Here is a 14012-nt window from a genome sequence, read left to right as displayed (position 1 = left end):
TCATCACTACTCTCTAGTTCCAGAACATTTTCATCACCCAAAAAGAACCCCCATATCCATTAGCAATCACTCCTTTTCCTCCTCCCTCTAGTCCCCGGCAACGGCTAATCTACTTTCCATCTCTATGGATTTGCCGATTCTGGATGTTTCCTATAAATGGAATCATGCAGTATGTAGCCTTTTGTATCTGGCTTTTTTCACTCGCATAATGTTTTCAAGGTTCATCTATGTTGTGGCGTGGATCAGTACTTTATGCTTTTTTTTAACTTCTAAAAAAATTTATTGTGGTCAAATATATATAACAAAACCTTTACCATTTCAACCATTTTTTACATGTACAATTCAGCAATGTGAATTACATTCACCAGGTCATGCAACCATCACCACTATCCTTCTCCAAATTATTTTCATCACCCTTAACACAAACTCAGTACCTTTTAAGCAATAACTCCCCATTTCCCCCTTTCATCCACTCCCAGTAACTACTAATAAATTTTGGTCTGTATGCATTTGCCTCTTCTAGATATTTCATATCAGTGGAATTGTATATTTGTCCTTGTGTGTCTGCTTCATTTCACTCAGTATGTCTTCAAGTTTCCTATTTTATCACAATCCTAATCAGAAGTCCAAGTTCTCTCCACACTTCCTCTGCCCACTCCTCCCCACCCCTCTGACACGTGTTGTAGCATGTACCAGAATTTCATTTCTCTTTATGGTTGAGTAATATTCCATTACAAAGATAAACCACATTTTGTTTATCCACTCATCTATTGATGGACATTTGGGTTGTTCCCACTTTTTGACTGTTATAATGTTGCTATGAACATCTTTTCTAATTCTTGAGGCTATGAAGAAAAGGTAGAAGAGATTTTCCTCAAGCAAATGAGGGAGGGTTTGAAGGAAGGGAAATGATCAAAGAATTTGTGGGGGAGGGTCCCCCAGAGGCCTCTTGACTTAACTGTTGAAAGATATAAATAAGGGAGGTTGATAGAGGCAGTGTCTAGAGGGAAAGGGTCAGCTCTTTGCCGCCTTGCACTCCTACACTTCTGAACATTGCCTATACAGGCAAAGATATAACCCCTACAAGGCAAAAATATAATCCCTATGATCTCTTTGTAATTGAGGACCACCCATATTTGATGCAAGGAGTGAGGGACTACTGAAAAACTTCCAATCTTTTTTTTCAGAATTTATTCTAGGCAATTATCAGTTCTGTTTCAAGTTATCAAGTTTTTGCAGTTGGTTTATAAATAGTATGTCTTTTTGTTTGGGAACACAACTTACTGGCCTTGATTACTATCAAACCTGTTCTCCTCATTTACACATCCCCTGAGTATGCCAGGGGAGCATCTCACCACAACCCAAACCCCGCACCTAGGTGAAATCTAAGCGCTGAGCTAAACTCCTTGCTGGAGCCCAAAGGCTGAGGTCAGAGTGACTTCACACTCTAGACAGAGTCCAGATAGCACCCCCCTTTTGGACAATGCCAGGTGGTTCTAATTTATTCCTTGCTGTGTCAGGTATATTTAAAAAATATTTCATCTAATTTCTCCCCCCCCCTTTTTTTCTTAGACTGTTTTATAAGGTATTACTGATAGTTGTTACATAAAATTTAACCCATAGATTAAAGGATAATGAAATATGATTGTGATCAAATGGAAAAGGAATTGATATTCAGAGGTCCTGGATTTAGGACCTTAGAAGTAAGTGATGAGAGTTCTGGTTGCCCCTTTTGGGGAAGAGGCAAGTAGATTTTTAGTAATATAGGGGATGATTGTTCTACGTCAGGAGCCGGCATTGGTTGTTTAAAAAGTATGAGAACGAGATTACATAGCAAAAGGGGTGGATTATAGCCAACATTGTTTCTGATCACCCAGCTTTTACATTTGGAGGCACCTCTGCTACATGAGGCAGGAATCACTTCCCACGTCTCCCATTTAAGATGCTCAAAATGCCAAATGCTGGCTTTTCAGCCTCCCTTGCAGCTAGACTCACGCATATGATCTAGGCTCTGCCAATGAAAAGCATCTACCCTGAACTCTGAATCAGAACTCAGTGATGCCAAGAAGCAGGGACTGTGAGATTCAATTTGGTGAGAGTGACAACTGTAGGGCCAGCTACTAGTGTCCAGGGCAGGATGGCCACAGTCTAGACTCTGTGGCTCGGTAGTTCACCCTATACTCTCTGCTCAGGGCAGTGACAGTGAGGTCCTTAGGGACCAGTTCTGAGATGTGATTTCAACATGGCCGTACTACTTTATAGGCATCACCACTCCTGTATGGGATCTTTCCTGTGTGTTTGTGTGTAAAGGGAGGAGAGGCAAAGGAGAGACATTTCCTCCCTTTATTCACAGTCGTCTGCTTGGGTATTAAATTAGGGGATGCAAGATAAAGCCTCTGAGGCGTGAGGCTTATTTTCAGCAAACGTGTTCAGTCTGAATCTTAGGCTTGCTGTTAGGTAGTAAATGAGCAGTTTTGAAAGACACAGAAAGTGTAGACCCATTTCTCAAAGCACAGGTGAGAAGTGGATAGAGCTCTAGTCGGGGAAGAGGATTTCAGCCTAGGCTAGAAACTCATCAACCACTGATGAGTTTTCTGTGGGATTCAGTGCACCAGAGAAGACCCAGTGGTTCCCATGGCTCTGTGTGAGGAAGCATGGTCAGCACTCCACGTTGCACAACTCCAGGGGGCACTATTCATGTTTCATCTACTGAGGAGCAGAGAGTCTAAAGAGGTCAAGTTGCTGGTTGCTGTTAAGTTGATTCCAGCTCATGGTTGCCCCATGTGTGCAGAGTGGAACTTCTCCATAGGGTTTTTAAGGTTGTAATCTTTCAGAAGTAAATCACCAGGCCTGTCTTTTGAAGTGCCTCTGAGTGGGTTCAAACTACCAACCTTTCAGGTAGTAGTCAAGTGCTTAAAGCTTTGTGTAACCCAAAGACCTCATACTAGAGTAGGATGGGTCCTAATCACACGGAATGGTATCCTTACAAAAGGAGAAGAGAGACAGAGGGAAGATGGCCATGTGAAGATGCATCTACACACCAAGAACACCAGAAGCTGGGAGAGACAAGAAAGGATCTTCCCCTAGAGCCTTCGGGGGGGATATGGGCCATTGACACCCTGAATCTGAACCACTTGACCCCAGAACTGTGACACAATAAATTTCTGTTTTTGCAAGCCAACCAATTTATGGTATTATGTTACAGCCTCCTGGGAAACTAATACACCCATGGAGCCACATGGCCCAGTGATGGGCTGCATAACTTAGAGACCTGGTGGGGGTGGATCCAGCTGATGGGGCTGAAGAAGGACATGCTCCCAGAATCCAGCTGATGCAGCAGAAGGAGGACATGCTCCCTCTGGGAGGGGGAGTGTGGTTTTTCCAGGCTGGAGGGGGCCAGGGTAAAGGGGAATACTACTAAAGAAAACCACACGGCGCCTGTGCCCAGACCATCAACCAGCAGAAGCCGAACGCAGAGCCGAGACTGGGGATCTCTCCCAGCCCCAACATGTTGCCCACACGTGAGTACTTCCCTCCATGCCTGTCTTTGCTGCAGGCTCTAGAGGAGAGTGAGGCCCCTGAGAGTTCTGACAGACAGAGGACGGCTGGGGAGAGGAAGTTCAGAGAGAGCACGGACCTCTGATTAGGATTATGATGAAATATTAACCTGACTATATATTTACTTCAGGCTATTTTAAAAACTGGGTTTGATTACAGAAATTTTTTGATTGGAGTAAAATTTAAACAGGAATGGCACAAAAGAAATCTGTGGCAGATTGGGGTGATTGGGACTCAGAAATGTATGCACAGTTTTGAGAATAAAGGAAGTTTCATGTTCAGACGCAGCTGCCCTGAGACTCCTCAGACAGCTTACACATGCATCCCTAACGTTAGACTTCAGGCCGAAAGAACAATCTCATCGTCTTCCCCCACACCCAGTCTTCCTTGTTTTGGGGACTGGAATCCACCCAGTTGCCCAACCTAGAAACTGGCCCCATCCTCAGCTCCACCCTCTGCACATCCCAACAGTTATCAAACTGTCACTTCTTCCTTGTAAATCTCTCTTGACTGTGACCACTTACCTCCCGCTGCCTTCTCTCCCCCCAGCCTCTGCAACCACAGACAGCTCCTGCTGCCTCGCTCTGCCTCTGGTGTGGACAATGATGTGGGAAGCTCTGGGGCAGCCTCAGGGGAAATCCCAGGGCCTTCCTTGATTTGGAGAGGAACCCAGAGTTTTAGGAACTAACCAGCAAATGATATAAGGGTGGCCATAGATGAAGTTTACCCTGTGTAATTTGGGGGTGGGGGAGTGGATAGGGCTCTGGGGCGTCTAGAAAAGAGGTTAAGTTTGTGTTATCAGTACATTCTTATTCAAATGATTAATTTATGTAATGGATGGCTGCTGATCCTGTCAGGAGCTGTTAGTATGATATGTCAAAACGGTGGATCACTCTTACTTGAAGGACATAATTGTGTTTGTTTCTGTGTGCTGGATCCTGAGCAGGGTAACCCCTTGTAAGTCAGCCCTTCAGCAGATCTGAAGTCAAGGAACCTGCAACAGTGGCTAACTGTGTCCTAATAATGATTCCCTCTTCTTCTGCAATAATACTCCTGAATTTTGGCTGGATAGGGTGTCGTCCTCAATAAAGGCTGCATTTCCTAACCTCCCTTGCAGCTAGGTAGGTGTGCCCATATGTTTAAGTTCTGCAATTGTGTATAGAGCGAGTAGTAAATGCAACTTTTAGGAAGTGTCCTTAACGGGAAACATTCCTTTTTTTCTCCCCTTTCCTCTTTTTTGGTGGCTGGAATGTGGATGCAATGGCTGGAGCTGGAGTGGCTATTTTGGAGCATGAGGTAGAAGCTGTATGTTGAGAATAGTGGAGCAACCAGATTGGAGGAGCCTGGGTCCCTGATGATCATAGAGTACTTATTCCAATTCTGGACTGCCTGTGTTTATGTGAGAGAGAAATAAATGTCTATTTTGTTCAAGCTACCTTAACTTTGGTTTTCTGATTCAGCATTTGATACCTGAAAAGGGATGATGCAAATAACATCTAAAATGTGGTGTTGGCTAAGTGGAATTATAGGTCAGCAGATGACGAGGATACAATCTTTTTATATAATGGCTAAACAATTGATGAAATTGTCATCTGTGGTAGCTCGTGGAATGGACCACATGTGGACTGAGGCCACAGCAGTAGAAGAAATGGTGTAAGAGATGCGAAAAGAGTGAGTGTTTACTTCTTGTTGCTTTTCACGAAGTCCTATAAAAGTGAGATGAACCGGGGCTAGAGCCAGCCAGACTGCAAGCAGAGATGGGAGAGAATCCAGCTTTGCTAAGGGAGGCCCTGTTGGCAGCCTGCACTAAGTTGATTAAAGTCTTGAAGAAATGAAAATGCCAACAGTTTCTGTCCTCCAAACTGCAGCTGTTAAGAGCGTTGGCTCTGAGGTGGCAGTCTTAGCAGGAGCTAAGACTAGGGCAGCAAGCTGTTTTCAAGGCTTCTCTGCCAGAAAATGTTGACTCCGAAGATCAGATTAAGGATGTTGTCTTACCCCCAAGCTTCTCCTTCAGGTGGCCTCAAGGTAGCACCTTTAAGTTGAGAAAGAAGCAGAAGCAGGGCACAGAAGCCAGTAAGCCAAACACTAGCGCCTAGGCTAGTTCTTGGCTGTGCATACTTGATGGGATTCTGTTGGCAAAGAGACCACAGCCTGGTCTGCAAGAAACATGCAAGCAACCCTGGGGACTCAAAGCCCCAAATTGCTCCAGGAGTAAGCAAGCTACAAAAGCTATGTCATTCTCAAGCAGGTCACCCATGGCAGTCCCACCTCTGATGTGGCTATGGAGCTCAGTGGACAAGGAGCTCCTTTTAGAGAGCAGGGCTGGGGCTGTGGTGGGCTATTCAAGACGTATGGTACAGCCAGAGAAGGGCTTCTTCTCTGTCCAGTGGGATTTGGTAACCCCTATGGAAGGAACCCTGGGGGCGTAGTGGTTAAGTGCTACGCTGCTAACCAAAAGGTTGGCAGTTCAAATCCACCAGGTGCTCCTTGGAAACTCTATGGGGCAGTTCGACTCTGACCCATAGGGTCACTATGAGTCGGAATCAACTCAATGGCAATGGGTTTTTTTCTTTTTTTTTTTTTATGGGGCAGTGGGAGGAACCCTGGTGGTGCAGTGGTTAAGCACTCAGCTGTTAACTGAAAGGTCAGCAGTTTGAAACCACCAGCTGCTCTGTGGGAGAAAGATGTGGCAGTCTGCAAGTTTCCAAGATTACAGCCTTGGAAACCCTGTAGGGCAGTTCTACTCTGTCCTATACGGTTGCTGTGAGTCAGAATTGACTAGATGTCAACGGGTTTATGGGACACTGAGGAGTCCCTTGGTAATCCAGACTGTTAGCCACTCAGCTCCTAACCAAAAGACTGGAGTTTGGGTCTAGCCAGAGGTGCCTTGGAAGAAAGGCTTGGTGATCTGCTTCTGAAAAATCAGCCATAGACCCCTATGGAATGCTGTCCTACTGTAACTCACATGGGGTAGTGATGAGTCAGTCAACCCAACAGCAACTAGTCTTTTTTTTTTTTTTTTAATGCAGCAGTGACAGCCATATTTCCTATTTTTCTCTCTTAGGAATGAGTTTTCATTGGCTGTTTTCCTGTTTCTACTTCACTACTGTTTACAGGCTCTGTTGTCTTTTAGTTTATAGGTCATTAGACTATAAGAAGCCACTCAGAGTTGAGGAAGAAGACCGCACATTGTCTAAAGACCTGGAACTTAAGTTAAATGCTGTAATAGGATGGAGTTTGTCTCCCTTGGAGAGAGGAGGAATGGGCTCTATGGGGGGGGGGGGAAGAAGGGTGGCCAAAGTGTTGAGTCATGGCTGAGACCACTAATTGTCCCTCAAAATTCATTCTTTCTCAGATATAGAACCATTTCACTTTAGTTAGGCACATGGCTTCTTGGAATAAAAATGACCTTTCCCAGACCCCTTGCAGTAGGAATGGCCTGTGACTAAGCTCTGATCAATTGGATGTGGGCATAAGTAATGTGTATATCTTCTAGGGCACATTGCTAACGGAAGAGGTCTTGCTTTTCCCCTCCCTTTCCTCTGTTCTCCTAGCTGGAACATGAACATGGTTGGGGCAGACATCTTGGTCCCAAGGTAGAAGCTATACACTGGGGATGGGAAAGCAAGAAGTCGGAAGGAAGGGGGACCCTGATGACCACGGAGGCATCCTAGCAGCCTGCATTAGAAGGTAAGTAAGCACCTATTTTGTATAAGCTACTGTTGTCACTGGCAGCTGAAGAACCCAATTCTGATCTTGACTTTGCCACCCAAGGTCAAGGTGGAGAAGGTAATGCGTGTGGAATGTCATGCTCCTGACCAGTGGGATGGTGGAGATGGGCAGAACATTCTCCAGAACAGTTAAAACCCATTGCTGTCAAGTTGATTCTGACTTATAGCGAACCTATAGGACAGAGTAGAACTGCCCCATAGGGTTTCCGAGGAGCTGCTGGTGGACTTGAACTGCTGACCTTTTGGTTAGCAGCCATAGCTTCCTGTAGCTCTTAACCACTGTGCCACCAGGGCTCCATTCAAAACAGTATTTATTAAGATAAGTAAATAAAGGCAAACAAAATAAGAAAACACTTCCAGAAAGCAAGACAATTATTGAAATAAAAATGTCAGCAGACAATAATAGTGTTGCATAGCTTGAATGTTTTTATATTGATTGAATTGTTTTTCAGTGGTCACTGACAAAACAGGTTAGAATGAAAAACATTTCAAATTTACAGAAAAAACATTGATCAATTAAGATACTTTTCTTTTTGTAAATATTTTATTGTTTTAGGTGAAATTTACATGGCAAATTAGGTTCCCTTTTAACAATTTTTATACAAATTGTTCCTTGTCAATGGTTACAGTTTTTACAATATGTCAGCATTCTCATTATTTCCATTCTGTTTGTTCTGTTTCCATTGACTTAGCTTTTCTTCCCCTCCTTGCCTTCTCATCTTTGCTTTTGGGTAACTGTTGACTGTTTGGTCTCGTAGCTAATTATTTATGAGAGCACATTACTCACGGGTGATGTTGTTTATTTATAAGCCAATTTATTATTTGGCTGAAAGGTGACCTCCAGAAATAGCTTCAATTCCAAGTTCAAAGGGTATCTTACGGCAGTAGTCTTGGGGGTTCCTCTAGACTCTATCAGTCCAGTAGGTCTGGCTTTTTTGGAAATTTGAGTTTTGTTCTACATCTCTCTCCCATTCTGTCCAGGACCTTCTATTGTGTCCCTGGTCAGAATGGTAGGTAATGGTAGCTGGGCACCATCTAGTTCTTCTGGTCTCAGGTTAGAGGAGGTTTTGGTTTGTGTGGGGTATCAGTCTTGTGGACTAGTTTCTTCTTGGAGCCTTTGAGTTCCTTCATTCTCTTTTGCTCCGTACGAGTAAAGACCAATACAGGCAGTCCCTCGGTTAAAAACACCTGACTTATGGGCAACTTATACTTGCCTTTTAATGTTATGTAAATTTGCCCTCACTTCGAAATGACTGAACCAACCCTATCCACAACTAATTTTTTTTTTAATTTTTATTGTGCTTTGAGTGAAAGTTTACAAATCAAGTCAGTCTCTCAGACAAAAATTTATATACACCTTGCTATATACTCCTAGTTGCTCTCCCCCTTATGAGACGGCACATTCCTTCTTTCCACCCTCTATTTTCATGTCTATTCAGCCAGCTTCTGACCCCCTCTGCCTTCTCATCTCCCCTCCAGACAGGAGCTGCCCACATAGTCTCATGTGTCCACTTGATCCAAGAAGCTTACTCCTCACCAGTACCATTTTCTATCTTATAGTCCAGTCCAATCCCTGTCGGAAGAGTTGGCTTTGGGAATGGTTCCCGTCTTGGGCTAACAGAAGGTCTGAGGACCATAACCTCTGGGGTCCTTCTAGTCTTAGTCAGACCATTAAGTCTGGGCTTTATATAAAAATTTGCGGTCTGCATCCCACTGCTCTCCTGCTCCCCCACAACTAATTCTGCATCATTATCACCTTCACTTGTTGCCTGTGCAGTTTTTAAATCATTGAAAAGGCTTTAAGCCTTTTCTTGCACTAAAAAAAAAAAAAAAACAAAAAAAAAAACCCATTGCCATCAAGTTGATTCTGACTCATAAGGACCGTTATAGTAAGGCTAAATAAGAACCTGTGTGCACCTGTTCCGACTTACCTACAAATTCTTGAAGACACATTCAGGAACAGACCTCGTTCGTAACCCAGAGACTGCCTGTAGTTATATCTTAGGTGGCCACTAGCAGGCTTTTAAGACCCCAGATGCTATTCACCAAACTCAGGTGTAGAACATTATCTTTGTGAACTATGTTATGCCAATTGACTAAGTTGTCCCCTGTAAGACACTTTTCAATCTCCCATGACTTAACACAAATCCTTTAGTTGCTCCAAACAGAATGTGAGCTATAAAGATGGCAGGACAACTTGGCCATCGGACTTGCATGCGTTTGGTTCCCCAGACCATCTTTACTGAGACTGGTCTCGGTTTTGGATGACAGACAAGGACCAGTGAATAGTAATCCTTGTCTTCACATTCAACAGTGCCTAGCTCTAAGGTACATTCCCTGGTGGACAAGAACTGTGATAGCTCTATTGCAGCTTTGGTTTAGGATTAATTTCGATTTTCTGGAATCTCAGTCCCCCACAATGTTAAACCTGGAAAGAACTAAAGAGCTCATGTAATCTAGCCCAATCTTCCCCTTTTATAGGTGTGCATACATGTGGGCCAACAGGCAACACATCTTGCTTAAGCCTCAGTTTAGATCCAAGTCCTGCCTCTTACAATCTTTTCCCATGATGCTGCCTCTTCATTGCCTCTGGAGGATGAAGAGGCCTGTTGCTTGCCCTAGAATAATAATTTCTGAGGAATTAAAAATGTCAAATGCATCTACACTAATCTAAAGGCATATTATAAGTTACTGTGGGAGGAACTTAAGACCAGTAGAAGTTTGTGATCCAAACACCCCTACCCCCACCCCAACTGAGTTGAATCTTTCTCTCTGGAAGGTCAAAACACCAAGTGCAGGTCTATAGAGTGGCACCAGGAGGGATCTCCCATCTTGATTAACTCAGCACATCAGTGTGTCTAATTAAACTTCCTGAGAGCACCAGAACGTAGGATGTAAATGTCTTCTCCATTCACACCCAGCCAGATCTCCCAGGCAAAATATTTATCCCGATTCTGATGAAGTTCTTCACTTATGACTAAAAAAGGTTTCTTGAGTATAATTGCTTAAGTGTACAAGGTGGTAAAACCGGAATCTTGAGCTACAGAATTTCATTGGTAATATCTACAGTATTTACTTGTATATTTTGCCCCTGTGGATAGTTCTCTTGGCTTGTTCTTTCCCATTACTACACGGATTTTCTTTCTGGCAACATCTGCTGAATCTGAACTGCTGACCAGCACAGTGGCAGGAAAAGACTGGCTACAATCTTTGGTAAGCTTTTTAGAAATTTATATGCAACAATAGTGGCAGCATTTCTGCAACCATATTAAACAACTTAACTTGTTTTTTAAAAAAATACAGCAAATCTGCAAAAGCAGGGACCTGAGTAAGGCAGAAACCTGTCAGAGAAGGAAAGTTCAAATATTTTCCATTAAAACGTGAAGTGTGGGAAAACTTGTGAGACCCGGAAAAACAAGGCAATCCCGTCGAGTTTCAGCTATCACAGGGTTCACTGTAATAATAAAACACAAACCTCTAGACACATTTAGACTTCTCAGGCTTTTAGCACACTATGCATTTTCATCAAGTGGCAATCATTTGCTAAATATCCCGACAGCATTGAAATTTATGCTAGTGCTCCCCCTTCCCTCTCATTTTTTGGTGCTTTGCTGATAGAATTTTTCTGAGGCTGAACTGAACAAAGGTGCTGGTAAGATATTCCTTTGTGCTATTGTTTTCCCTAGAAGCAAAACATTTTTCTCTTATAAAACCCTAGATAACTCTATTTGGTATGTTTTGGGGCTAACTGCTAACAAGTTAACTGTCCAAGTAACCCATCTACGGTGGTATCAGTTATATCCCAGCTGATGAAAATTCACATTAGTAACATGATCTTACCCAATCCTCATAATCAACCTAATGCATAAGTATTGTTTCTCCTAGCTTACAGTTGGGGAAATAGAGGCAGAGCTCTTACGTGATTGGGACTTGAACTAATGAGCACTGAGTCAGGTCAAGTACCAAATCTCCTACCCCTTAGCTCCAAAATTTCCTGCTACGTTCTGCTAGCTCTTCTTGTTTCACAGTATGGGGTTACAGCACTCTATAACACCTCCCTTTCATCTCTCCCATTTAGCTGTAAAATATTGGTGAGGAAAAGATGGGAAGTATGCAAGTAAGTCTGCTAGGTCTGGACATAAAGAACCCTCAGAAACCTGGCCCCTGCTATATAGGTCTTTTTATCCATCTTGCAGCCAGGAAACTACGAAATTGGTCCAGAGTTGACTAAATAGCAAAATGGCTTCATTTATGTGCATTATAGTATGAAAGCATCCTTTTCTATAAATACTATTAAGAAACTGGCTTAGCTTCCTCTTCTGGATACACAAAAACAGCTATTTAAAAATACCACATTAAAATTTTTACGTAATTTATTTTCCTTAAATAATAATTTGCTACAATCCTGTCACAAATTTAAAAAAATTTAACACAGTATTAACAAAGGCAGAATTCTTCAAGGACAATCAAAATCATGGTGCACTTAGAATAAATTAACATCAAATTGTGTTTATATTCAGATAGTCTGATCCTCTCCTTTGAAATGAAATGGAGACCACTGCAACTGAGGGTGAAAGCACACATTTGTTCTTCGATACAGAGACTCATTCTTCATATAAACTCAACTGTAATTTGAATCGAGTTAGGAATCCTGAGAAACACTCACCCATGGGCGCACACGCACATACACACACCCACGGACGACCCTCCAGAAGCTGGGTTTCCCATGGTTCAATTACTAGATCTTTCTGAGAAGGGCCACAGATTCTGAATATTTAGATGATGTCATCTCGTATCCCCTCACAACAATCATCATGTTTCAAGTGTAGTAGCTTGAAGTAGCAGCAATACATGTAGTAGATTCAGTAGTAAATGATTCCAGTCCTGGATTCTGAGTATATAGCAAGCGCTGCAGAGAAGCGAGAGACACCTGCTTCTAAAACTAACAAACACGACGACGACAAGACTCCGAGAGTCCTAGTTCTCAGAGTCTCAATCGAAAATTCACCAGAACATAGCATCATTATTCCGGTGCAGGCACTGCGTATGAACCCCAGAGGGTCATTAATGCAGGGAGGAAGTGCGGGGGAGGGGGTGGGTTGGGCATGATTCTCAGGAACATGACCACTGGAACTGACAGGGAGATGGCACAAACGAAGGGAGGGCAGAAAAGGTACTGCTCATTCTTTAGCCTGAACCCCACCCTCTTGCTGTTGTAGGACATTCATCAGGGGTTCCTTAGCATCAGAAGTGTGCCAGCTCTAATTTCCAGCTCCACTTAGAAGCACAGAAAGCTCAGCCCTTATACTCCTATATATATACACACACACACAAAACATCCACGCAACCCTAAATAACCACACCACCTTGTTTCTGGGAGGTCAACAGCATTCCTGGCATTCCTTCTGCGTTGCCCAAGGGTGGCTTACAGGGGTATGGTAATGTCTAGGTAGGAGGCATTAGGACAGGCTCCAAACTGAGATCCCTTTTGCTTATATCTCTCCATAGGGATAATGGGTCTAAGTTATGCTATACATGACAGCATGCGTATCTACACAGTTCCTATATACATGATACCTTTCTACAGAAATTTAAAGTGCCTGCGTTCAAATGTGCTCATTCCTTTCCCACAGCCTGCACAGATTCCTCTTGCTGCTTTCAGAGAGAAGGTCTGTCCTTAAGGAGGATGCTCTTGGGAAAGAGGAATGAATATTTTCACAGTTGCCTTAACTGGGATTCAGCATTTGGACTAAGCCTTCTTCATACACACGAAGAATTGCTTCACACACAAACTTGTACTGGCTCTGGAAAAGAAATACAGCAGTCAAGTCAGGCAGCTCCAAAAGCGTTGTACGATACCACGTGTGTGGTTACTCTTTCCTGTCATTCACAAACACTCACTGAGCACCAACACCGGATCAGGCCAGACCCTATGTTACATGTCGGGGAAACATGTGCAGAAGACACACCTGTGAACTAATAATAATTCCTATCTGATGAGGGTGCAGGGGTGGGGGAAGTGCTCCAAGAGGGGTGGGCACTGTGTCATGGAAACACAACAGAGGGAGAAACTAGCTACCCAGGGGCATCAGGGGAGGTTGCAAAGGGTAAAGGTCGCTGCAGGGTGGCCATGCTGGGCAGAAAGAGCAGTGTAAGAAAAAGTGGAGGCCCCACATACTAGGCACAGGGTGCCTATGTGACCAAAATTAAAAAAAATTATTTTTTGGAAAAAAATGTGACCAGCCCCCACTAAAAATCCTGGGTCCTGAGTCTCTAATGAATTTCCCTGGTAGACAGCATTTCACATGTGTTGTTACAATTCGTTGCTGCAGGAATTAAGCATATGCTGTGTGCCTCCACTGGGAGAGGACTTTGGAAGCCTGTGCCTGGTTTCCTCTGGACTATCCCCATGTATCTATCCCTTTGCTGATTTTGTTTTGTATCCCTTTGCTGTAATAAATGACAGCTAAAAAAAAAAATTATGGAAGTCCTTTAGTCAGGGCTCACTATCCTGGCCCAGACTACCTGGTGTGGGGAGGAGAAGTACTTGCACAGGTGGAACGCCACCTGGTTTGGGGGGCCTGATGCTGGTTAGGAACCTGGATTTAGTCTTACAAAGGACAACAACCACTGAAAGCTGTTGCACGGAATAAGGCTTTTAATATTAGCAAATACCTAAGAAACTTATTTTAGTGAAGTGTACAGGGTAAAGGAAAGCATTTT

At 43.4% G+C, this 14012-nt stretch overlaps 1 protein-coding gene and 1 long non-coding RNA gene across 2 annotated transcripts in view; one reads left to right on the top strand and one right to left on the bottom strand.

Annotated features, from left to right (window-relative positions):
- Window positions 1-3070: 3070 nt before the first annotated feature.
- On the top strand, window positions 3071-13035 carry LOC111749841 (uncharacterized). Its single transcript, XR_002785025.2, has 4 exons — window positions 3071-3521; window positions 7113-7248; window positions 10391-10502; window positions 12923-13035. It is a non-coding gene; the product is annotated as an uncharacterized LOC111749841 (long non-coding RNA).
- Window positions 13010-14012, bottom strand: part of PTPN3 (protein tyrosine phosphatase non-receptor type 3) — a 100873-nt gene continuing 99870 nt past the window's right edge. The window contains exon 25 of the mRNA XM_023545064.2: window positions 13010-13093. Within this exon, the coding sequence (XP_023400832.1) occupies window positions 13016-13093 (78 nt within the window). The 3' untranslated portion in view covers window positions 13010-13015. The remainder of the gene's footprint in view (window positions 13094-14012) is intronic.

The sequence above is a fragment of the Loxodonta africana genome, chromosome 9 (assembly GCF_030014295.1).
Source record: "Loxodonta africana isolate mLoxAfr1 chromosome 9, mLoxAfr1.hap2, whole genome shotgun sequence".
Taxonomy (NCBI): Eukaryota; Metazoa; Chordata; class Mammalia; order Proboscidea; family Elephantidae; genus Loxodonta; species Loxodonta africana.
The sequence above is the reverse complement of the archived record's forward strand: the minus strand, read 5'-3'. Positions and strand labels throughout refer to the sequence as shown.